The 23,352-nt window shown below is 58.3% G+C and overlaps 1 protein-coding gene across 4 annotated transcripts; it reads right to left on the bottom strand.

Moving 5' to 3' along the window:
- Positions 1-8,475: 8,475 nt before the first annotated feature.
- Positions 8,476-20,025, bottom strand: NBL1 (NBL1, DAN family BMP antagonist). 4 transcript variants are annotated; one of them, XM_088843134.1, is made up of 5 exons: positions 18,184-18,422; positions 15,074-15,077; positions 11,042-11,230; positions 10,807-10,918; positions 8,476-9,879 (listed from the first exon to the last, which is right to left on the bottom strand). In XM_088843134.1, the coding sequence occupies exons 1-5, from the start codon at positions 18,269-18,271 to the stop codon at positions 9,628-9,630; spliced, it is 645 nt and encodes a 214-aa protein (XP_088699260.1). In that variant the 5' UTR covers positions 18,272-18,422; the 3' UTR covers positions 8,476-9,627. The 4 variants fall into 4 exon arrangements, with proteins under 4 accessions (XP_088699260.1, XP_055253742.1, XP_055253744.1 ...); XM_055397767.2 differs by lacking the exons at positions 15,074-15,077; positions 18,184-18,422 and adding an exon at positions 19,851-20,025 and having other exon boundaries at positions 11,042-11,236; XM_055397769.2 differs by lacking the exons at positions 15,074-15,077; positions 18,184-18,422 and adding an exon at positions 18,711-19,360 and having other exon boundaries at positions 11,042-11,236.
- Positions 20,026-23,352: the final 3,327 nt, after the last annotated feature.

The following is a 23,352-nucleotide window of genomic DNA, read 5'->3' as shown; positions in this document are numbered from 1 at the left end:
GGCCGGCGCCCAGGGACCCGGGAGACGCCGCGAGGGCCCGGCGCGCGCGGAGGCGCGGTGGCTGCTTCCAGGAGCGCGCGGTCCCCGCGCCGCGGAGCCTGCGTCCCGCCCCGCGGTGGGCGGGCAGAGCCGAGCCCTGGCCCCGCAGGCGGGCGGGGTCCCCGGCACCCCTGGGCCTGTGGAGGGATGATCCGAGGGCCGGGCCGGGCCGGGCCAGGTCGCCTCCCAGCTCTAGCGGCCTCTACCAACCACCCCCTGCCTGCGCCTCCCCACTCACACTTGGCGCAGGAGGAACTCGGAGAAGGGAGCTGTGGGCCACCTTCACCCAGGACTGCTTCCAACAGGGGGCTGCCCACCCGCTACCAGGGCGAGCCGGTGGGGAGACACTGGGCAGATCGCTTGAGGCATGTGTACATATATGTTACGCATATATTTTGTTGTTGTTGTTTAGTCGCTAAGTCATGTCCTGACTCTTGCAACCCCATGGACTCTAGCCCGCCAGCCTCCTCTGTCCATAGGATTTCCTAGGCAAGACTACTGGAGTGGGTTGTCATTTCCTTCTCCAGGGGATCTTCCCCACCCAGGGATGGAACCTGCATCTCCTGCATTGACTCTTTACCACTGAGTCACCTGGGGAGCCCTATATAATACATAATTTGTTGCGCTTCCTTCAGACCTTAAATTTAAATGGCAACCTCCTCCTGGAAGTCCTTCCCAGCGGAAACCATCCTGTCCCCTGACAGTGCCTGGCACTAACGGTGAAGGATCAAGCTGTTGGCACTCTCAGTCTACCAAAGAGTGGGAACAGGGGATCCCCAGGCCAGATGGGGTGCAGTCACTGCAGGTAGATAGGCCTGGAACACCTTGTGTGAGGCTGCTATGTGTATCCTTGCCTCCTCCTCCCGCCCCTCACAACCGGAACTAGGAGTCTCTACTGGACGTGTCACAGGTTAGTGTCATGGATTCAGTGAGTCAGTTCAGTCGTGTCTGACTCTGCGACCCCACGGACTGTAGCACGCCAGGCCTCCCTGTCCATCACCAGCTCCCAGAGTTCACTCAAACTCATGTCCATCGAGTCGGTGATGCCATCCAACCATCTCATCTTCTGTCATCCCCTTCTCCTCCTGCCCTCAGTCTTTCCCACCATCAGGGTCTTTTCCAATGAGTCAGCTCTTCACATGAGGTGGCCAAAGTACTGGAGCTTCAGCTTTAGCATCAGTCCTTCCAATGAACACCCAGGATTGATCTCCTCTAGAATGGACTGGTTGGATCTCTTTGCAGTCCAAGGGACTCTCAAGAGTCTTCTCCAACACCACAGTTCAAAAGCATCAATTTTTCGGCGCTCAGCTTTCTTTATGGCCCAACTTTCACATCCATACATGACTACTTGAAAAACCATAGCCTTCACTAGATAGACCTTTGTTGACAAAGTAATGTTTCTGCTTTGTATTGTTTTCTAATGTTTTCCTCTATTTCTTTGCATTGATCACTGAGGAAGGCTTTCTTATATCTCCTTGCCAATCTTTGGAACTCTGCATTCAGATGAGTGTATCTTTCCCTTTTCTGCCTTGCCTTTAGCTTCTCTTCTTTTCTCAGCTATTTGTAAGGCCCCCTTAGACAACCGTTTTTCCTTTTTGCATCTCTTTTTCTTGGGAACGGTCTTGATCATCAATAAATAAACATTTATAAGGACACCTAGTAGGTGTCAGACACTGTTCCATCCAGTTGGGACACGACAGAAACCAGAGCAAAGACCCAACTTCACAGAGTTGACTAAGCATAAAAAACATTTAAAGTGGCCATAGGGTGATAATTGTGTGTGTGGTCAGTTGTGTCCGACTCTTTGTGACCTTATGCACTGTAGCCCAGCAGGCTCCTCTGTCCATGGGATTCTCCAGGGAAAATATTGGACTGGGATGCCATTTCCTCCTCCAGGGGATCTTCACAACTAGGATCAAACCCACTTCTCCTGCATCTCCCACATTATAAGGTGGATTCTTTACCACAGAGCCACCTAGGAAACCCAGAATGATAATTGCTATAGAAATAAAGGAAATGGGGAAGAATGTAAAGAAAATCTCAGGTGGTTGGGGTCTTTTTCTTCCACAGAAACAGGAAAATAATGCCTCCTGCTATGTTCCAGGGGCTTTATTTTATTATTCCTACCCACAGACCAATGCTAAGATGTAACTGTTAAACTGGGCTAGGAAAGGCCAAAGGCCTCTCTCAAGGTCACCAGCTGCCAAGAGATCAAGTGGAACTGAAACTCAGGCCTGCCCAACAGCCAGAGAAAGTTCAAGACCCTGCATACCGTGCCCCGAGTTGCTGTGTGGCACCCAGAGTCCCGTCCCTGCCCACAGCCAGGTCCATGTGGCAAGGGGAGGCTTGCCTTCTCCCCCCAACACCACCTGCACCATCATGACAATTTCTGTCCTGCCTCAGGGAACAGAATACCAAGCTCTGGGCAGAGAGCAAGAAAGTGCAGACTTGGAATCCCAGCTCCACTGCTAACCAGCTCTGTGGACTTAGAACCAGCGACTCCATCTCCTTGGGCCACTGTTTGCTCCTCTGCAGTAACTAGCAGAACAATACAGCACCCACCTCTCAGGGTTGTTGGTGTCATCAGTAAACCATGGTGCTGTGTCAGTCTTAGCTACTAGCCTCTGTGTTCCCATCTGTAAAATGGGAATGCATTCAGCTCTGCAGTAACTTCTTCAGCCCAGGAATTTTTTTAATTTTTTATTTTATATTGGAATATAGCCAGTTAACAATGTTGTGATAGTTTCAGGTGGACAGCAAAGGGACGCAGCCATACATATACATGTATCCATTCTCCCCCTAACTCCCTTCCCATCCAGGCTGCCACATAACATTGAGCAGAGCTCCCCAGCCCAGGGATTTCTGATGTGAGCAACAGCAAAGCTGAGAAGTCCTGTGTGGAATACACTTTGGAGCCAAGTGTTGTTGGTGTCGTTCAGTCACCCAGTCGTATCTCTTTGTGACCCAGTGGACTGCATCACGACAGGCTCCTCTGTCCTCCACTGTCTCCAAGAGTTTGCTCCAATTCGTGTCCACTGAGTCTGTGAGGCTTCCTGGGTTCATAATCCCAATTCTGTTACTTGCTCTGTGACCTTGGCCAAGCTTTTTCGTGTCCCTGCAGCTATAAAACTGGGGTAGTGGACACACACCTGGGTTGAGCCTTGAAATCATTTGGCATGGAGAATGTGCTTGGTACATTTTAGCTTTGAGAAAGTTAGAAGTATATAGTGAAGACTTCCCTGGTGGTTCAGTGGTTAGGATCCTTGGTCCAGGAGGATTCCACATGTGGGGCAATTAAGCCCATGCTCCACAACTACTGCGCCCATGCTCCAGAGCCCACGTGCCAACTGCTGAAGCCCTCGGGCTCTGAAATCCATGCTCCGTGGCAAGGGGAGCCACCGCAGTGAGAGGCCCGTGCTCTGCAGCAAACAGGAGACTGACTATAGAGAAAGCCCACGGGCGGCAATGAAGACCCAGTGCAGCCAAAACTAAGTCAGTTAAATATATTTTAAGATGTTTAAGTATATAGTGAAATTGGATATTATTCCCTCTGCTTTGGCCTTCCCAGGTGGCGCCAGTGGTAAACAACCTGCCTGACAGTGTAGGAGACATAAGAGCCTCCGGTTCGGTCCCTGAGTGGGGAAGATTCCCTGAAGGAGGAAATGGCAACCTGCTCCAGTATTCTTGCCTGGAGAATCCCATGGACGGAGGAGCATGGCGGACTACAGTCCATGGGGTTGCAGAGTCAGACACGACTGTGGCGACTTAGCATGCAAGCGCCCCCTGCTTTAACTCTTTCAGTTTGATTCCTTTATTAAAATTTTAAAAATCTAAGGGAAGAAGAGAGGGATGGACTTGGAGTTTGGGTTTGGTAGATGCAAACTATTACATTTAGAATGGATAAGCAACCAGGTCCCAATGTATAGCACAGGGAACTATCTTCAATAGTCTGTAATACTCTGGCCACCTCATGTGAAGAGTTGACTCACTGGAAAAGACTCTGATGCTGGGAGGGATTGGGGGCAGGAGGAGAAGGGGACGACAGAGAATGAGATGGCTGGATGGCATCACAGACTTGATGGACATGAGTTTGAGAGAACTCCAGGAGTTGGTGATGGATAGGGAGGCCTGGTGTGCTGTGATTCATGGGGTCGAAAAGAGTCGGACACAACTGAGCGACTGAACTGAACTGAACTGAATGCCATAATGGAAAAAATATATTTTTTTAAAGAATGTATATGTATATAAACTGAGTCACTTTGCTGTACAGAAGAGATTGGCACAACATTGTAAATCAACTGTGCTTCTTTTTAAAAATAAAATATTTTTAAAATCTAGGGAATTCCCTGGCTGTCCAGTGGTTAGAACTTGAGATTTCACTTCTGGAGCTGAGTTCCATCCCTGCTTGGGGAACTAAGATTCCAGCAAGCCTCATGGTGTGCCTGGAAAAAAACAAATACTATGAAAATGTGACCAAAACTGTTAGCATTTGTTTGTTCTGGGTGATAGATTCACAGATGCTTGTTACATTATAAACTGTACTTTGCTATACTCAAAAAAATACTTTTTCAAGACTGGGCCTGGGTAGTGGTGCCACCTTGTGGCCACAGTTATTATCTTGAATTTAGGACCTTTTCAGAAGTTTCTGCACTTAAATTTGTCATTTCAGTCATGGAATAATACAGTCTTAGACGTCCTTAACATTTCGGGGTAGAGAGGGACCATCAAGGATGCTCAGTTTTTCTTGATTATTTCTAGCCACGGGGTGCTCCCTCCCTCGAGAGAGAAGGCTTGTGCCAAGACTGAGGAAGTCTTCTGTCCCAAGCCTCCCTGCCTATCAGCACAGGGACCAAGAAGAGCATTCCATGACAGAGATGGGAAACCAGGGTCCAGGCGGGCTGGGAGGCCTGCTCAGAGCGGCTCTCACGGGAGCCATGAACCAACTGGTGAACTAAGGGCAGGGATTTGTCTCTTGTTCACTGTTGTATCCTCAGCATATATTGTTCTTCCTTTTTGTCTGACCCTTTGCGACCCCACGGACTGCAGCCCGCCAGGCTCCTCTGTCCATGGGATTTCCCAGGCAAGAGTACTGGAGTGGGTTGCCATCTCCTCCTCCAGGGACTCTTCCCCACCCAGGGATCAAACCCGCGTCTCCTGCACTGGCAGGCTGATTCTTTGCCAGGAGCCACCTTCTGTTCACCGCTGTGACCTCAGCATGTGCTAGGTTGCCATAAATACATGTTCAGTGAGGGAATGAACAAAACTCTCAGCCCAACCATCAGCAGTTGCAGGCCAATCACTTATTCTCAATAATTGTTTTCTAAAGATTTTCAACGTGGGCGCTTTTTAAAGTCTTTATTGCATTTATGATGGTACTGCTTCTGTTCTGGGTCCTGGTGTTTTGGCTTTGAGGCATGCGGGGTGGTGGCTCCCTAAGCAGGGATCAAGCCTGCAGCCCGTGAGCTTAAGGTGAAGTCTTAACCGCTGGATCCCCAGGGAAGCCCCATGAAGAATGATTATTATAATGACTGACATTCGTTGAGGCCCTACTCTATGTCAGCCATTGCTCCAAGCTCTACAGGTGCACTGATTCATACAAAGCTCACCACGACCCTGGGAGGGAAGTGGGTGTGATCAATATTCCCCAGCTTGCTAAGGGAAAACTCAGATCTTCAGTGACTGGCTCAAGAAACAGCCCAGCCAGGATTTGAATCTGGAAATTCTGGATTTCCCAGAGGCTCAGAGCAGGTGAGGAAAACTAGACGGGAGCTCCTGGCTCTGTACAGGGAAAAACAAGGCAGGGAGCCGGCGCTAATCACACGCCCATCTGAAGGAAGGCCAGGGTGGACAGTGCTGCATTAGGGTTTCTCCCTTGTCAAGCTTTTCAATTCCTCCACCTTTGCGGGGCTTGGGGGTGCACGGTGGCGGGGGGACCTGCAATTTTTCTTCTGGGTCCTCTTGTTGGTTCAATTTGAGGCTGACCAAGGGAAAGATCAGCAGGCAGAGACTCGCATCTCACTCCCATTGGCAAACGGGCACAACGAGCGGCGCGTCCCTGTCCTCTCGGCCTGGCCCTCTGCACCGGCTGCCCGCACGCCCATCAGCAGCGCCTCCCCTGTGCGCCCCTGCTTCCCTAGCCCTCCCCCACCCCACCCCCATCTCTGGCCTCCATCACCTCCTGCTTGGACTCCTGCAGTTCCCAGCTGGTCACCAGCACCCCCTTCCCCGACAAACCTCATCCTCCCACGAGACTGCTTTTCATCTCGCTGAAACCCGGTTCTATGCAGACACCTCCTCGGCTCTTCCTGCAAAGAATGTGAAGTCTGAGCTCCCGCTGCTTCTCCAGGCCTGCCACCAGCAGGCCACCTCCTTGGCATCGCAGCCCGGCTTCCTGCCACCTTTCCAACCAGCCTCTTATTAATTTCTTTATGTATCTATCCATTTGTGCCCCACCTTGTTTCATACACAGGATGAAGGCAGCCGCTAATCAAGACTCATTCTGCCAAGACGATGCTCGGGTCTCAGAGGCCTAGAACCAAGGACACCACCCCAGGAAGTCCTCCGTTTGAACCTGGTCCCTGCGTACTTTCTCTGTGCCCTCCAGTCAGCCCCCACCTCCAGTTGTGTAAACTGAAGTTGCTCAGTTGTACGTGACTCTTTGCGACACCCTGGACTGTAGCCTCCCAGGCTCCTCCGTCCATGGAATTTTCCAGGGAAGAGTACTGGAGTGGGGTGCCATTTCCTTCTCCAGGGGATCTTCCCGACTCGGGCATTGAACCCGCATCTCCCACACTGCAGGCAGACGCTTCACCCTCTGAGCCACCTGGAAAACAAAGGACTCACTAATATGGCCAGAGATCGCCCCGGCCTGACTGGGGGGTCAGTGAGGGCTGCGTGCGGGAGAAACATACTTTTCTCCAACCCAACTCCACGACCAGGGACAAAGGACCACCCAGGGTCGCTGTGTCCTGCTCAATCACAAGGAGCACCATTCTGTAGTCGGGAAGCCCACAACCTACGCAAGAGTGAAGAGCAGCCGTGCAGGAAGCGCTCGGTGCCCAGGACAGACCAGGTGTGCACACACAGCTGTTACCACCAGAAGGCGCTAGACTGGAACCCAGGAGCCACTGTCTGCCAGCCTGGGGAAAGCACTCCGAGAGCAAAAAGGCGCTCATTTCACATTTGCAAGATGAAGATCCTCCATGGGTGAGAAATGATATAGCTTCCCGGATGGCGCAAGTGGTAAAGAACTTGCCTGCCAATGCAGGAGACAGAAGAACCATGGATTCGACCCCTGGGCTGGGAAGATCCCCTGGAGAAGGAAATGGCAAGCCACTCCAGTGTTCTTGCCTAGAGAAGCCCATGGACAGAGGAGACTGGTGGGCTACAGTCTGTAGGGCTGCAGAGTCGGCCACGACTGAAGCAACTTAGCAGGGATCTACAAACTGCCTGGTATGGTGGCTACAGCCGTGCCCAGGAGGAAGGAAGGATCACAGAGTTCTCCCACCACCTGCCCGTTCTCAGTGCAGAGTCCGTGAGCCAGGACTTCCAGAGCATGGGAAGCCACATGCAGATAATGATACCAAACCCATAGGGTCATTTTGAGGGGAAAAGGACTCCAAGCATTGTCAAGCACCAAGTCCGGCACATAGTAGGCAATCAACAAACGGGAAGATTGAAGGTGGGAGGAGAGGGGACGACAGAGGATGAGATGGTTGGACGGCATCACCGACTCGATGGACATGAGTTTGAGTGAACTCCGGGAGTTGGTGATGGACAGAGAGGCCTGGCATGCTGTGATTCATGGGGTCACAAAGAGTCAGACACAATTGAGCAACTGAACTGAACTGAACCAATGGCAGTTCCTAAGATTATACGGGGAGAGTGATTCAGCCAGATTGCCTGGGTTCAAGTCCTAGTGGAGAATTTTCTCAACCCCTAGGCAAGTTACTTAATTCCTCTGCACTTCTGATGCCTCTTCTATAAAATGAGGGCAGTTATTGCATCGCCAGGGAGTGGTGAGGGTGAAGTGAGTCAATTCACATAAAGTTAGCAAAGCATCCCGCTTCGCATATCAGTCTGTAACCACTGCTTTTGTCTGTTTCCCCTTCTGAGGCCAAGCTAGGCTGGGGCACTGGGAAGGGCTGAAGCTGGGTCACTCTGAGGGTAGGAGATGTCATGGGCCCAGGGGGTCAAAGGTCAAAGTCAGAAGCGGGGTTCTTGAGGCCCACCCAAGGTACGTGTGAGGCCAGAAATAGCCTCCACAGGAAGGAGGTGGGGGAGCCAGGAGGGGCTGCAAGGAAGTGGGGACCCCTAGGATGTGGGGGGTCTGAAGACCACGCTCTGCCTTGGGGGTCCTCCCAGGGCTCGATGCACAGCCTGAGGCCTCTCCTAGGGGCGCCCTGGGTCAGCAGAGCCTCCCGGCGAGGACGATAACACGGGCGTTGAAGGAATTTATTCATGAGAAAACTCAGGGTCCCTCGGGGAGACAGTCTACTGGTTACAAGCTCCAGAAGCTCTTGTCGGGTCAGCTGTGAGGGCCAGGGCTCCCCCTGGCAGGGGGCTGGGGGGCTGGCAGGGGCCCTGGGACAAAAGAGTGGATGCAGGCAGCTGTGGGTGTAGAGGGGGGCTCCTCCCTTCCCGCCTTCCCCCCCCCCGGGGACCCCCGCCCCCTCTGGGGCTAAAGTGCAGCTGGGGGCGGGGGCGGGGCAGGGCTGCTGGAGCACCGCAGGGTCACGGGGCGCCCCACGAGTCCTCATGCTTCCTCTCCCTCGTTTCTTGAGGCTCAGCCCGAGTCCACGCCCCACCACGTCCCTCCTGGGAACTCTCTGGGTAAGGGAGACCCCCTCCCCAGCATCAGAGGGTTCCCCAAGAGGGTGAGGTTGGCTCCATCAACTTTGAGGGGCCTGGAACATGGAGGGGGCACTGAGATCTGGGTGGGCAAGAGGGAGGGGGGAGGGAGGGGTGCTGTCTGATGGAGGGGGTCATCCCCTCCCCCCAGCCCAGAAGGTCCCACCACCCCTGCCTCCCGCCACCCCCAGGGAAGCCAAGGAAGCCAGCAAGCCTGGCTCCCCACTCCAGGGCCAGGAGTCAGCGGGGGCCTGCCCAGGCCTGACTCCCAACCATAGGAGGGCCACCTCAGTGCCACCAGGAGACGCTGCCCTGGGGGCGTGGGGGCCTCCGTCACCTCAGTGCCACCAGGAGATACTGCTCTGGGGGGGGCGGTGGGCCTTGGCACAATTTGGATGGCCTCACCAACTCAGCAGCCTAGCCAGCGACCCCTGTCCCCGCCAATCAAGGGCACATATCTCAGAGGCGGTCAGGAAGTGAGCTCCCCCGGCCCCGAAAAAGATCCCTGAAGATCTCCGCCCCTGCCCCCCACTCTGGAATATATTAAATCGTGCAGCTTGGCCCCAGCCCCACTCCCTTCAGATCTCCGTGGCAACCGGGAAGCGTTCCAAGTCCAAGTCTGAATCCAAGTCCGTCCAGTGCCAAAGGGGGGGCTTCAGTCTCTCCCCCCAACTCTTCCCCAGGAGGGCGAGACCCCCACATTCCACAGGGAGCGGGAGGGAGGAGACTCGGGGGGCCTCAGTCCTCAGCCCCCTCCTCCTCGGCGTGGGGGGCTCCCGGGGGGTCCTCGGGCTCGGGGGTCCGCCCGCCGGGCTGGGGGTGGGGGTGGGCGGCGGGCTGGGCGCCCTGCGTGTCTTCACCCTGCACGTAAACGCTCAGCCCCTCGTGGCTAGGCTCCTTGCCGCACGCCTGGCAGCTGCAGTGCAGGATCTTCTCCACCAGCTTGTCCACCCGGGGCACCTCCTCGTGGCCGGGGCACTCCAAGGTCACCTGGGCAGGGCAGATGGAAGAGGAGCGGCGTTTCCAAGGGCCTGGGGCAGGCAGGGAGGCCCCAAGGGCGACCCGCATCACAGGACCAAGAATCACCCCAGAGACCCCGGAAGCCTGAGCCCCCCCGGAGCACCTGGGCACAGTCGGGGGAGACAAGGGGGTGAGTCCCTGCAGGAGCCTGCTGCCTGGCCTGTCTTCCCACGTCCTGCCACCTTCCTCCCCAGCCCCAGGCAGCCAGGAGACCCCCGAACGGCCCGCCCTGCCTGAAACCAGCCCCCAGGGCTCCCACTGCCCTCGCACAGAGCTCCTGACTCCCCACAGGCCGCCTGCCGCAGACCCCCCGCCCCTGCCCTCGACCTTGCCCCCCTCCCGCCAGCTCCCTGCTGCCTCATCTGCCTGAGATTTTCACGTGCCATTTCCTCTGTCTGGGAGGGCCTCACCCACCCACCCCGCTCCCCGCTGCCCCAGACTTTGCCCACTTAACTTCCCCTGAACCTCTGGATCTAAGCCCAGACTCTGCTTCCTGGATGCAAAGGGCAGGTGCAAAGACCCTGTGGTGACCGCGAGCCAAGTAGGTATGAGAGAATGAAAGGAGGTGGGTTGGTGTCAAGGGTCAAGCTGGTACAGAAGGTGAGAAAGGCAGGCTGAAGCCTGGAAGACTGGGGAGCCAGAGCATGGCTTGTGGATGGGCCTTAAGGGACACAGCGGAGATCTGGGTCTCATTCGCGAACAGCAGGACGCCCCTGGAAGGATTTCAATGAGGGGCCGATGTCAGAGGCAAGCTTCAGGAAGAGCTCCTATCCTGCACGCGCTGTGGGCAGACGTGTGAACCACCACACGGCACTCGTGGACGGCCAGCCCCAGCCCCGACCCCTGCACCCGCGGGGCCCAGGCTCTGAGAGGCAGGCCGAGGCGGGCTGTACTCACAATCTCCCACATGGACTGGGCCGGCATGCAGGAGTCGCAGTGCACCAGGGACTCGGTCGACTGCGGGAAGGTGTTGGGGACACTGTAGCTGAAGCACTGTCCCAGGCAGGCCCTGTGAGAGGACAGACCGCTGTCCGCGCCGCTGCGGCGGGGTCACGCGCGGGCCGCCCGTCCCCTTCCTCCCCTCTGTTCCCCTGTGCGGACCCCGCCGAGCCGCCGCCCCCCGGGATCCCACCTGTTCTGGATGGACTTCGCCTCACAGCCACTGTGGCCCACGATCTGCGTGATGTTCTTCGCCTCGCACCAGGCGCTCTTATCCGGGAACAGGGCCAGCTTGTTGATGGGCGGAGGCGCAGCCAGCACCATGACGGGCAGGACAGCCCCCACCAGGACCCGCAGCATTGTGCCCGCGGCTTCTGGAGCCCTAGGACTGAGCACAGCCCGCAGGTGAGGCCGGCAGGGCCCGGGAGGCTGGGCAGAGGGCTGCGGCAGTGGCGTTACAGGTGTGCCCGCCAACCCGACTCCCTGGGTTCAAGCCCTATCTCTACCGCTTCCTTGCCAAGCACGGCCTTGGACACGTTTACTTCTCCTGTAGGAACCTCAGACCCGGGGCTGCTAATCCTACAAGGATCAGATAGGCTCCGTGGAGATTAAATGAGGCATTTCATGGAAAGCTCTGAGCAGAGAGACCAACAGATAATACACACTCCACGTGTCAGTCACCTTTAGAACTTGCTTTGTAGCTTTAAAGTAAGTTACTTTTCAGTCAGTTCAGTTCTGTCGCTCAGTCGTCTCTGACTCTGCGACCCCGTGGACTGCAGCACGCCAGGCCTCCCTATCCATCACCAACTCCCGGAGTTTACCCAAACCCATGTCCATTGAGTTGGTGATGCCATCCAACCATCTCATCCTCTGCTGTCCCCTTCTCCTCCCACCTTCAAGCTTTCCCAGCATCAGGGTCTTTTCAAATGAGTCAGATTTTCACAATCACGTGGCCAAAGTATTGGAGTTTCAGCTTCAGCATCAATCTTTCCAATGAACACCCAGGACTGGTCTCCTTTAGGATGGACTGGCTGGATCTCCTTGCAGTCCAAGGGGCTCTCAAGAGTTACTTTTAACTTTCATGTATTTATCAGGCTGCACCGGTCTGAGTTGGGGCCTGCAGGATCTTCGATCATTGCAGCAGCACGTGGGATCTAGTTCCCAACCAGTGATTAAACCCCGCCCACTGCATTAGGAGTGCAGAGGCCCAGCCACTGGGCCATCAGGGAAGTCCCGAGCAGATTACTTTTTATCTCTGGACGTCACTTTGTTCAACTAAAAAGGGGGGTGGTATAAAGGGCAGCGGTGATGCTGTGTGACAATGGACTGTGGCACGTACTAAACCCGACTGTTTCCAAGCACCCGGTTGAGTACTGAGCAGTCACTAGCTCCCTCCTCACTGCACTGCTGTGGGTCCTCCAGGGCCACATCTCCTGTCACCGTGGCTGTCAGCATTCCAGCATCAGGAAAGCTAACCATCTCCGTGTCACTGTGAAATCTTGGGCCGCTTTGACTGGCTGAACCTCGGGTGGAAAAAAAAAAAAAAACCCGAACTAGACTGTATTTCTCTTCTGGATGCTCCAAGTCCAGTCGACACACACATCACAGTCTGCAGCTCCATTCTACCCGCTGAGTCAGAGACAGTCCAAGCCAAAGGCCTGCCTGACCCTGGAATTGCCTGGAGCAAGGCACCAAGGCGATAATAGAATCTGCCAGCAGAGGGCGCTGCAGGGCAGCATGTGTGTCTGAAGGGCGGGCTCGGGGGGATTTTCCCAGAGTCCCCCAGCTTCATCCTCTGCAGGTTTCACCCACGCCCCCAATGCAAAAACCGTGGAGAGAAACTTCAGAGACATTCGGAAATGAGGGCAATGCTTACAAGGCGGTCCTCTGGGGGCAGGACACCGGGGAAAAGGCACTGGACTGGGAGTCAGGCATCCACATGTGCTGTGAGACCCTGGACCCTCCAGCATCAGGGTCCCCACTTGTAAAATGAGTGGGGTGCCATGGACTGCCAATTTTCAAACCTGGTAGAGCATCAGAATTCCCTGGGTACTCGTGGAGTGGAAGTTCCAGGGTGGGATGTGCCTTTATTTTTTTACAAGCTTCCATGGTGGTTCTCACACGCAGGGCAGGCTTAAGAAGTGGTCTGGCTCAGTCTGACTGGGGTTCTGTGCCACAGGACAGTCCCCAGAGGAGCCTGGGTGGGGCTGAACTGGGAGCAAGGGCCAAGTATGGTCCCATCAGCCCCACGGATGCCCGGTTCCATCAGGCTGGCCAAGGACTGGACACCTCCTTCAGAACCACCCTTACCCTCAGCCCACTTTCTGCCAAAAGGGGCAGGCACTTGGTGAAGAGCCGGGATGTGAGAGGTGCTTGGGGATCTTGCCGGCCCCTGCAGGCTGACCCTTTGGGCGAGCTCCACGGGGCTTCCAGGGAGGGCCCGGGGGCTGGCCTGCAGGGCTGCAACCACCTCCACAGGGCTCTGAGCAAGTTCAGCTCAGATCCTGCCCCCTCTCCCTGCACACAGTCCCCGGAAGCAGAGACAAGTCCCATCTCGCTGGATCCCAGTGCTCCGGGGACCCCTGCTCCCAGCCCAGCGGGGAGGGATGCAGCGGGCAGAGTGGTGGGAGGCGAGTCCAGACAGCCTGCCCATCCCAGGGGAGTCTGCGTCCTGACCCAGGCCCTCACCCACACATTTCCAGTCTCACTCCCTAGACCCACAGCAAAGCCCGTGTTTTGTTAGGACAACCACACCTAAGAAAACAGAATGGACGTGTTCCTAACTGGCAACATAATTTTCCAGCACCCTTAGCACCCAGGAGGCTCCATCACCCCACCAACTCCCTTTCCATCCCCAGGGGCCTAGGCTCTGAGTCGGGGTCTGAGCCTAGCACGCCAGCAGAGGCCCACCTCAGGAGCTCCCTGGGGCTCCCCAGGCGAGACCTCAGAGAGGTCCAGGGACTTTTGTCCAATGCCTAACCCTGGCAGGGCTCCTCAGCAAGGCCAGGTCAGGCGGGCAGGGAAGGATGGTACGCTCCCTTGGGATAGGAGTGAAGCCTGGGAACAGAAGCCGTGCGGAGGCAAGCGCGGGGCTGGTTTGGGGCTGGGATGGGGGGATGTTGGAACTGGGGCTGGGGGCCGGGACCCCGCTAAGGGACTCAGATGGGCGTGAGGTTCATAACAAGGTTCAGTGGAGCTGGGATAACGATGCTTCAGGAGACCCGCCGCCCTGGAGGGTGAGGACTGGTCCCTTGGGTCAGGTTGTAGCAGACGCCCAGAAGGAAGGAGAGATGCTGAGGAAGAAGCCGCCTCCCTTAGCTCCCCACCCCATCTCAGGCACAGCTAAGGGCCAGCTGGGCCCACAATGGGGTGCTCCAACCCAGTCCACCAGGCCCAGCCTCTCCCTAAGCCCTGGCCCGGCCACGCTTGGCCTCCTTGAGCCAGCAGCCCTGAGCTCCAGCAGAAGCCCGGCCTGGGAGCCCCCTAAGTTCCATCCCCAGGCCCCCCATCGAGGAGCCGCGTGGGTCCAGCGGTAAGGTTCACCTCTCTGCGCCCAGCAACCTCAGCCCCACGACAGGAGCGGAGCCCCGTCCTTGAAAACCACGGCCAGCATGCGATGAGAGCAGCCAGCAGGCACCCCACTCAGGGCAGTGCCCTTCCCCTGGGGGGTGACCAGGAGGCTGGTCTGGGTTGGGCCAGGAGACAGGGAGCCCGCCCTCCCACCCAGCCCCCAAGAACCCCTACTACCCCCAACTTCATGCTGGGGTCAGCTCTTTGCTAGCAGCTTTTTTTGTTGGTTTGTATTTTGTTTTTTTAAGCAGCAGCTCAGCTGTTTATTTGTTTGTTTTTTAATATAACCGTTGGACCTTCCTTCCTGAAGACTTGAGAACATCCCCCAGGGTCTCGTCCCTTCCTCCTGCCTTGAGGGTCACAGAACAAGTCATGGGTCACCCAGAATGCCAGAGCGGGAAGGGGGTCCCCCAAGCCGACCCCCGTGCTTTGCAGAGGGGTGGTCCCAGGGCCCCCAGAGGTCAGGCCGAGCAGTGTCCTTCCTCTAGACCGTGCTGTTCCCTGCAGTTGGATGCTGGTTTCCCAAGTTTGGGGACCCCCAGGGGTTCAGAGTCTGGAGGGGAGATTGAGGGAGGTGGGTGATGAGGAAGCAGCTGTTCAGAGCAGCAGTCAGACAGCTGGGGGGTGAGGAGGGCGGAGAGCCTCAATTCTGGACTGAACTCGGGAGTACAGTTATCAGCACAGTAAGGCCAGGAGGGGTTTGTGGGTATTAGCCCGGCACACTCCCTCTTTGCTTCCCAGTAGTTAGAGCTGCTCCTGACTGTGGGCCAGACGCTGATCTAAGGCTTACAGTGAGTGAAGCTGCTCAGTCGTGTCCGACTCTTTGCGACCCCATGGACTGTAGCCTACCAGGCTCCTCCATCCATGGAATTTTCCAGACAAGAGTCCTGGAGTGGGTTACCATTTCCTTCTCCGGGGGATCTTCCCAGCCCAGGGGTCAAACCCAGTTCTCCTGCATTGCTGGCAGCTGCTTTACTGTCTGAGCCACCAGGGAAGCCCTCCAAGGCTTATATACACACATACATACATATACATATTCACTTATCCAGTTCTGGGAAATAGATACTGCATTTCCCCCATTTTCCAGATGAAGAAACTGAGGCTCCGAGAGGTTACGAGAGTTGCTCAAGCTGACGGACACAACCAGTGTTGACTAAAGCCGAGGTCTGAAACAGCAGGATAACCCGGAAAGGTTCACAGGAGAGGAAGGCAAGGAACTGTCTGCAGCACGCAAGAGGCCAGGGCTCCCCGCCCCGCCCCAGCGGCTGAGGCTGTGTCTCTTAGGCCGAGCAGCTCTCTGGGGTTCAGCCATGGCCAGGGCTGGAAGCTTGGGTGCCCCACAGGGCAGAGTTCAAATCCCACTCCGGATCCCCCGCAGACGAGCGTGTGGCCACGGCATACCCCGGCTCCCTGGAGTTTCCAGCCTTCCTTGGAGCTGTTGGGGGGCCACAGTTAGGGCGTCCCTAGCCCAGCTTGCGTACCTTCTTACCACCCCACCATCCACTCCCAGATGCAAGCCCTCAGGATCCCCAGAGGCCTCATGCCAACCTCTGATACATCCGAGGCTGCCAGCAACACAGGGAGAGGTTCCCTGGGGGAGGGGAGGGGACACAGGCTGACCCAGCACCATGGAAACGGAGGTACGGAGCAAGGAAGGGACAGCCTGTGTCTCCCACTCGGGGACGAGCGCAGTGAAAAGACACAGGACACCTGCCTTGGCAGCTTCCTGGGGAAAGACGGGGCTGGGGCAGCAAGGACACCGGCTTCCGAGTCAGGCCTGCTGGTCCTCACACCCTCCAGAACCCAGCATCTTCCCGGAGATCCTTACCAACAACTCAGGCACCCGGGGCTCAGCCCTGGATATGCCAACTCCACAGTCCGGAGCCAGGCATGAGGGCCCGGTCCCACGTGGAGCTGAGGCCCGGTCAGGTCAGGAGCCCCCCAACTCCCCAGGGAAGGGCCCCCAGAACAGCACGGCTGACAGCAGCCACCCACGCCCCTGCCCGGGCCTGGTGCCTGCAATCAAACATTAAATTCACCAGAGGGACTCAGGTTTCAAGGAAGACCCCTGGCCCACCCCTTCCCACTGTAGAATACCCAGTGCAGAGCAAAGAGTCAGCTTCACAAAACAAGTGAACCATCACCCTCTCCGTTTCCTCTCTTGGATAAATCTGAATATTCAGGGTCCTTAAGGCCAGGGAATCCAGCACTGTATTGGTACAATGGTCCACTCACCCCCAGACACACACACACATGCAGGGCCAGCAAAGCCTTCCTTAGAAGAAGGCAAGCCTTTCCCCAGCTCCAACTTCTGCTTTCTGGAACCTCTCTGGAAACCTCTCCCACCTGAGGCTGGAAGTTCCTCCCTGTGGGCTCAGGTGACACCTGGATTTGCCCAGAAGGCAGGCGGGGTTTGTGGGGACTTGATTCTCCAGTGGGTCAAACCGGATGCCCCTCCCCATTTTCCCCTCCCCTGCCCCCACCCCAATGCACACAGAGGACAGGGCCTGAGTCTCCTTCAAACCCTAGCTCACCCACTTGAACCTTTTTTGTTTGTTTGTTTGTCTTGGCCACTGTGCAGCTTGTGGGACCTTGGTTCCCTGAACTGGGATGGAACCCAGGCCCCCAGCAGTCAAAGCACCAAGCCCTAACCGCTGGACCGCCAGAGAATTCCCTCACTTGGACTTTTCTGTGCCTCAGTTTCCACATCTGCAAGATGGGGGCACCTCTTAGGGCAGCTGTGAGAGTTAAACTGCAGAGTGCACGGAAATTTCAGGAGAGGGCGCCCGTCACAGGCGGTGCTCAGCAGATGTCCCTGGGAGCACGGGCCTGGAGTCACTCAGGGCTACTCACCCTCTCTGAACCCTGCCCACGCCCTTCTGCCTCCCACGCCCCCTCCCCCTTCTGCCTCTCTCCCCCCCACCCCTCCCTCCTACTGGATCCCCAGCGGGTCCCAGAATATCTAAATCCAGAGCTGCGTCTGCCTTGAAGGAACTGAATTTAGGGGAAGAAACTCAAGCAGAGGAGATGACCGCTGGGCAAGGGTTTTCTGCTTGCCAGGGTGGGAGCCGAGAGCAAGATCCCACTCAGACTCTAATCCTTGCGCCCCTGGCTGAAGGGCCAGGGTCCCCGAGACACCAGCAACTCGGTGAAAACAGGCGGGCCTGGCTGCCAGGCCGCGCAGGCTGCCGGTGAGGAGGGCGTGGCGTTCCCGGCCACGGCCCTGGGCTGGGTGACCAGCAAGGGCGAGGCAACCACCGCAGGTCCTGGAAGGAGTGCCTGCCGGGACTTCCTCGAATGGGGCCACTGAAGGGGTGGGGGCGGCAGGCTCTGACCCCCGGCCCTGATCTGCTCAGCAGGCCCTCTCTGGGGTCCGGGGAGAGATTCGGGCCCAAGCTCATCCTCTGCCTCACTGTATGTGCCTGGGGCCAGGACAGGACCACAGTTAGGGGCCAGACCACTGATCGCTGGTTTCACCTGCCCCAGCTTCCCATTTGGTCCCATGAAATGGGAAGCAGGGCCTGGCAGAGCCTATCTTAGCAGATGGTCTCAAGAGGAGTCCAGCTCCAGCATGCCGCTTAGAGCCACTGTGACTCCATGACCCCCGGTCAGCGCGGCGTGTCTTCCTTCCTACCAGCAGCACTGGCAGAGTACAGAGGAGCCCCCCAACCCGGAGGGGTGCACGAAGGGCCAGGCCCAGGCCCAGGAGGCCTGCCTGCCGCCAGGCAGCTCCACCTCCCTGGCTGGCCCCCCCAACCCGACCACGGCCCTCCTGCCCGCAGACCCTCCTGGCCACAAACTGTCTCCAAAACAAATCGATGCTAATGAGCGGCTGCAGGGCTCGCCTAGACATCTGCTCGGCAGAAGTCCCACTGCAGCGGGTACCAGCGTCCCCGCCCACCCTGCCGCCTGCGACCCCAGGGGCTGGGGGTGGGGAGAAGGCGCTAACTCACTTGGAAATTTCACTGTAAAAGGATAAAGACAGTTCCGCGGGCAAACGCACATCCTCCCGGGCCCCCCTCCAGCACACAGGCCCAGCAGAAGGAGGTCCAGTTTAGGGGGTGCGGGGTGGGGGGTTGGGTGGGGTGGGGACACCCATGCTCCAGCCTCGCCTTTTCTTTGGCCCCAACTAAGGGCAAACCACACCCCAGCAGCAGCCCCAGCATCTGGAGGAGTTTCAGGAGGCCGGTGGTTGCCACAGTAACAAAGGGTGAGGGGCTCCTTGTTGACAAATTGCTTCCCCACCCCCACTGCCCCGGCCAGCAGCCCAGCCTTTGGCCTCCAGTCCTGACCTCTGTTTTCCTGGGGTTCCCGGAGTTACACGCTGCTGTCCTCCAGCTGGGTGAGGACCTCAGAAACGCTTCAGTGTGCCCTTGTCCCCGGGTGCCGGCCACCACCACCACCACCCCCTCGCCCCCCGCCCGGCGCCGCGGGCCACGCCGAGGCGGCCAGCTGCCCTCTCTGCTGCGTCTTGTAAAAGATCCGAACCGCCCCGCCCAGGCAGCGGGGCGGGCAGGTGGCCGGTAGCACGGCCCAGTTGTCCAGGCCGCCTCGCAGGGGTGGAACTCAAGGAGACTGAGCCCCCGGAAAGGCCGACTCCCCTGCCCCTGACTCAGTTCCAGGGGGAAGATACCCCCACCCCGGCCCGGCCCCGGGGGGCAGGCGGAAGGCAGGGGGAGGCTTTCGCTCCTTTTCCCGGGTCTAGGAAACTGTTCCCGGACTCCGCTGGGGGCCCCGGGCCTCCGATCCGGTGGGGTGGATGTCTGAATTCGAGGGGGGGGGGCACCAGGGAGACGCGCCGACACCGGGAGACAGAGAGGGGGAAAGACTCCCACCGCGGGGCAGGCGGAGCGCGGAGGGCAAACAGAGAGGCAGGCACCAACCCGGGGAAACGGGAAGCGGGCAGAAGGGGAGAAACAGAAAGGGGCAGACCCAGGGGACGAGGGGACGGAAATCGAAAGACGGAGACAGCCCGATGGGCAGACAGACGCCCAGAGACAGAAAGGAGGCAGCAACGTCCCGCAGAGAAGAGGCTCGCGCGCGGCGAGGCCCCCGGGACAGAGCCGGGGGGACGCGCGGGCCCCGGCGGCCGAGCTCCGGGCGCTGCCCCGGCGCCCGCGCGGCCCGACCCGGCCCTCCACCCGCCGCCCGGCTTCCTCTCCGCCGCGCACCCCCTCGCTCGGCCGCAGATCTCCGACCAAGCGATGGTAAACCCCGGCGAGTCGGGGGGACCGGCTCGGGGCGGCCGGGGCGCTCCGTGGCCACCCCGCGCCGCGCCCGCGTTCCCCCGGCCCCGGCGTCTCAGAGCCGCCTGGGGCTCCGGGGGCTCGGCGGCGGCGCCTCCGCACGGTGCCCGGGGGCGCGCGGCGCTGCGCCCGCGGCCGAAGCCTCTGGAAGCCGGGCGCCCGCGCGCCGGCCCAGGCGGGACTTACCGCGCGCGGCGGAGGGGAGCGCGGCGCGCCCGCCGGTTCCTGCGGGGCTGTCTGCGGGCCGCGGCGGGCGGGCGCGGCGCCCCCGGGGGGCTCGGGGAGGCGGCCGGCAGGGCTGGCGGCGGCCCCGCGAGGCTCGGCTGGGCTGCGCTAGCGCCGTCTGCGGCCCCGGGCGGGCGCGCGGTGCGGGGGAGCGGCGAGCCGAGCGGCTCCGACGTCAGGGGTGTCTCCGCTCCAAATAGGGAGCGAGGGCGGGCGCCGCGGAGGGAGGGACGCGAGAAAGAAAGAGCGGGCGGGCGCCGGGGCCGCGCCCCTCCCGGCGCGCAGGAGGGGGCGCCTCGGCCGCCCGCGCCCCGGCCCCGTCTCCCCGCGCCGCCCTGGAGCCCCGGGCCGGGGCCGGACGCGGTCCGACGGCGCGGCGGAGCTACCGGGGGCGCCCCAGAGGCGGGGCCGAGAGCCCGGGGCCCCCCGATCGTTCCTTTAAAGCACCCTCCGCCGGATTTCTCCGCGCTCGCACTGCTCTCCGCCTCCCTTTCCCCGAGCCCGGGGCTACCGGGCCGTGCCGGGCCTCCGGGTGACAAAGATGGAGGGGCGCTCCTTTTTCTGGGAAGCAGGCGCTGCTGCTTTGCTCCGAGGGCGTGGCGCCCCAGCCCCGCGAGCCGCGCGCCCAACCCGACCCGCTCCCGGCTGCGCGACCGGGGCCGGTCTGAGCTCTTCAGATTCCTGTGGCACACGACCTCCGCCGGGCCTCGCCTCAGCTCCGGACACTTGGCTTACGCGTGCAGAGAAGGGTCTGAGAGTCCCGAGAAAGACCATTCCGAATGCCAGAAATGGACTCACTTCTCCGGCTCCTGGGATGAGCACAGCGCCCAGCGCAGGCGGCCAGTCTCAGCTCCTGGGGGAGGAGGGGTACCCAATGAATCAGGCTGCACTTGGGCACTCGGGCGCGTTTCGGTCGTGCCCTCATTGTTATGTTCTACAATAAAGTGAAACAAATAGCTGTGTTGTTGAAAAGTAGTAGCTCAGGACAGATCCAGTTGCAGGACTTGGCTTTCTTTCGCAGTGGTTGGTGTGGGTTCGTTTCACCCTATCCTGGCTGGAAGCTCCCAGATGGAAGCGGCCCAGCACATTCGATGTCACAGGTTGCTGAGCATTCTGGTGGCTTCCAGGGGGCTGCTGCTAACTCCATGGTGTAGGATGGCCTGTCCGCCTCTCCAACCCTGGGCACTGCCTCTCCATGCCTCCAAGCTCTTGCTTATGCTGTTCCCTCTGCCTGGGCATCCCTTCCCCTCCTTCCATCTCCTAGTAAAGACACTCTTCAAGCCCCAGGTTGGAAAGCCTTCCCAAGACCTGCAGAGCATAAACGCCTCCCTCCTCTGGTGTGATCCTGGAAGCACAGGATACACACCTCTGTTCCTGGTAATTTCCCTCTACACCAGCTGAGTAGATCTCTATCCTCTACTTGACTGTGGGCTCCTTGAAGGCAGGGATCACCTGTGTTAGTGTCCCCAGGGCTTGGCAAACAGGGGTACAATATATTTGGCTGAATTAAGGAACTGTTGTTCCCCATAAGTGTTCCCACGAGGATCACTGTATAGCACTCGTGCTAAATAGCTCAGGCATATTGAGCACCTTCCTGTACAAATGCCTGGTCCCATTCTAAGCACATTCCACCCTCACAATAAATCTATGAAATAAACACTATTGTCCCCATTTCATCAGTGAAAGAACCAAGACAGAGAGGTTAAGGAACTGGCTTAAAGCCACTTGGTAAAGGGAATGCCAGTGACCTTCTGTTGGAGGAACACGTCCTACGGGTTCTAGCCTAATTGCCTGGTTCACAGTAGGCACTCAGCAAACTGACCCTTGTGCTCACCACTGCCACTCTCAATGTGACCCCTGGTGGGGCAGGGACTGGATGTCTACACTTCGTAAGTGAAAGTGTTAGTCGCTCAGTCATGTCTGACTTTGCGACCCCATGGACTGTAGCCCACCAGGCTCCCCTGTCCATGGGATTCTCCAGGCAAGAATACCGGAGTGGGTTGCCATTCCCTTCTCCAGGGGATTTTCCTGACCCAAGGATCGAACCTGGGTCTCCTGCATTGCAGGTAGATTCTTTACCGTCTGAGCCACCAGGGAAGCACACTTTGTAAGAACCCACTGCAGGAAGCAAACTGGGTAGCCTAATGAGTTTGTCAAATCATACAGAGAGCCCTTGACAGTTCAGCCACCCAACCATCTAGTCAAGGACATGGGGTTTGGGATTAGGTCACATCTGTCTGGTGAAGCCTGGTAAATTATAGGAGGGCTACCATGTGAACACAGGGTCAAGAAGGTGACTTGCTAATACTGTCAACAGCTATCACTGTGTGCCAGGCATTATGCTAAGCACCACGCCTGCTTTACTGTATGGAATCCTGATCACAATCCTACTAGTATTCCCATTCTACAGATGAGAAAAATCAAGGCATCAAAATCTTAGTTACAAAAAAGAAAGAAAGCCTAGTTACCCTCCCAAGATCACACCACTAGTGACAGACGAAGTTCAGACTTGAACTGAGACCCGTCAACCCCGAAGCCCATGCTCCTCTGTCCACCGCCCCCTCCTGACTGCCTCGGGCACTGCTAGGACCCAGGGTGGTGGGCCCCAGTGGGAAAGGCAGAACCTGTCACGTCAGAGTCTCCAAGCGTGCGGAGATGCACCTGGTTGGCAGCCGCGCGCCAGTTGCCCCAACAGGCCTGGCTGGCACCGGGCACGGGCCCGCAGCCAGAGCCTGCTGGCCCTGGGCCAGCCTCTTGGGGCCGAGGTAATGCGGGGCCCAGCTCTGGGGTAGAGGGCTGAAAGCCTCTCTCCCCAGCTCATTAGCAGACATCTGGGCTCAGGAAAATGACCGACCTGGAATGTGACGGGGCCACGGGGAGCTACTCCCTCCCGGAGTCCCGGGAATGTGAGCTCCCTCCCGCAGGGCACGGGCTTGGGCCAGCTGTTTCCTCTAATCCCGTCAGCCTGGCCTCGACAGGGGTCCAAAGCCCTGCGCTCTCCCGGAGAGAGAGGGAGAGCGAGCCAGGGCCCTCCTTCCCAGGCTGGCCCGCTGACTCAGAAGGTTGGTACCGGGGCCCAGGAGAGCCATAGTCCCTCCATCTCCTGCAAGATAAAGACCAAGGGTGTCCGAATGTCCAAGTGTGTGGGTGGGAGGGGCCGTGGAGGAATCATCACGGAAGGTTCTGGAGGCTTCCTGCTTGGGTTTGCATCCTTGCTCCATCACCCAGCGACTCTGCAAGCTGTTTCCGGTCTGGGCCTTGGTTTCCTTCCCTGCACCACGCGGCTGGTAATGGCGTGTCCTCTGTAGAGTTGCTGGGACTCACTGATCTATTTAGCAAACACTTATGGTGCCGACTATGAGCCAGACCGGCACAGAGGCGCCAGGGCCACAACGGGTTGGACCAACAAGGTCGCAGGCCTCAGGAAGCTTCAGTTCTGCCACTGGGAGCCAGAGCAGGCATG

Source organism: Moschus berezovskii, chromosome 2, assembly GCF_049115385.1.
Source record: "Moschus berezovskii isolate FMDL1 chromosome 2, NW_MosBer_1.0, whole genome shotgun sequence".
Classification (NCBI taxonomy): domain Eukaryota; kingdom Metazoa; phylum Chordata; class Mammalia; order Artiodactyla; family Moschidae; genus Moschus; species Moschus berezovskii.
The sequence above is the reverse complement of the archived record's forward strand: the minus strand, read 5'-3'. Positions and strand labels throughout refer to the sequence as shown.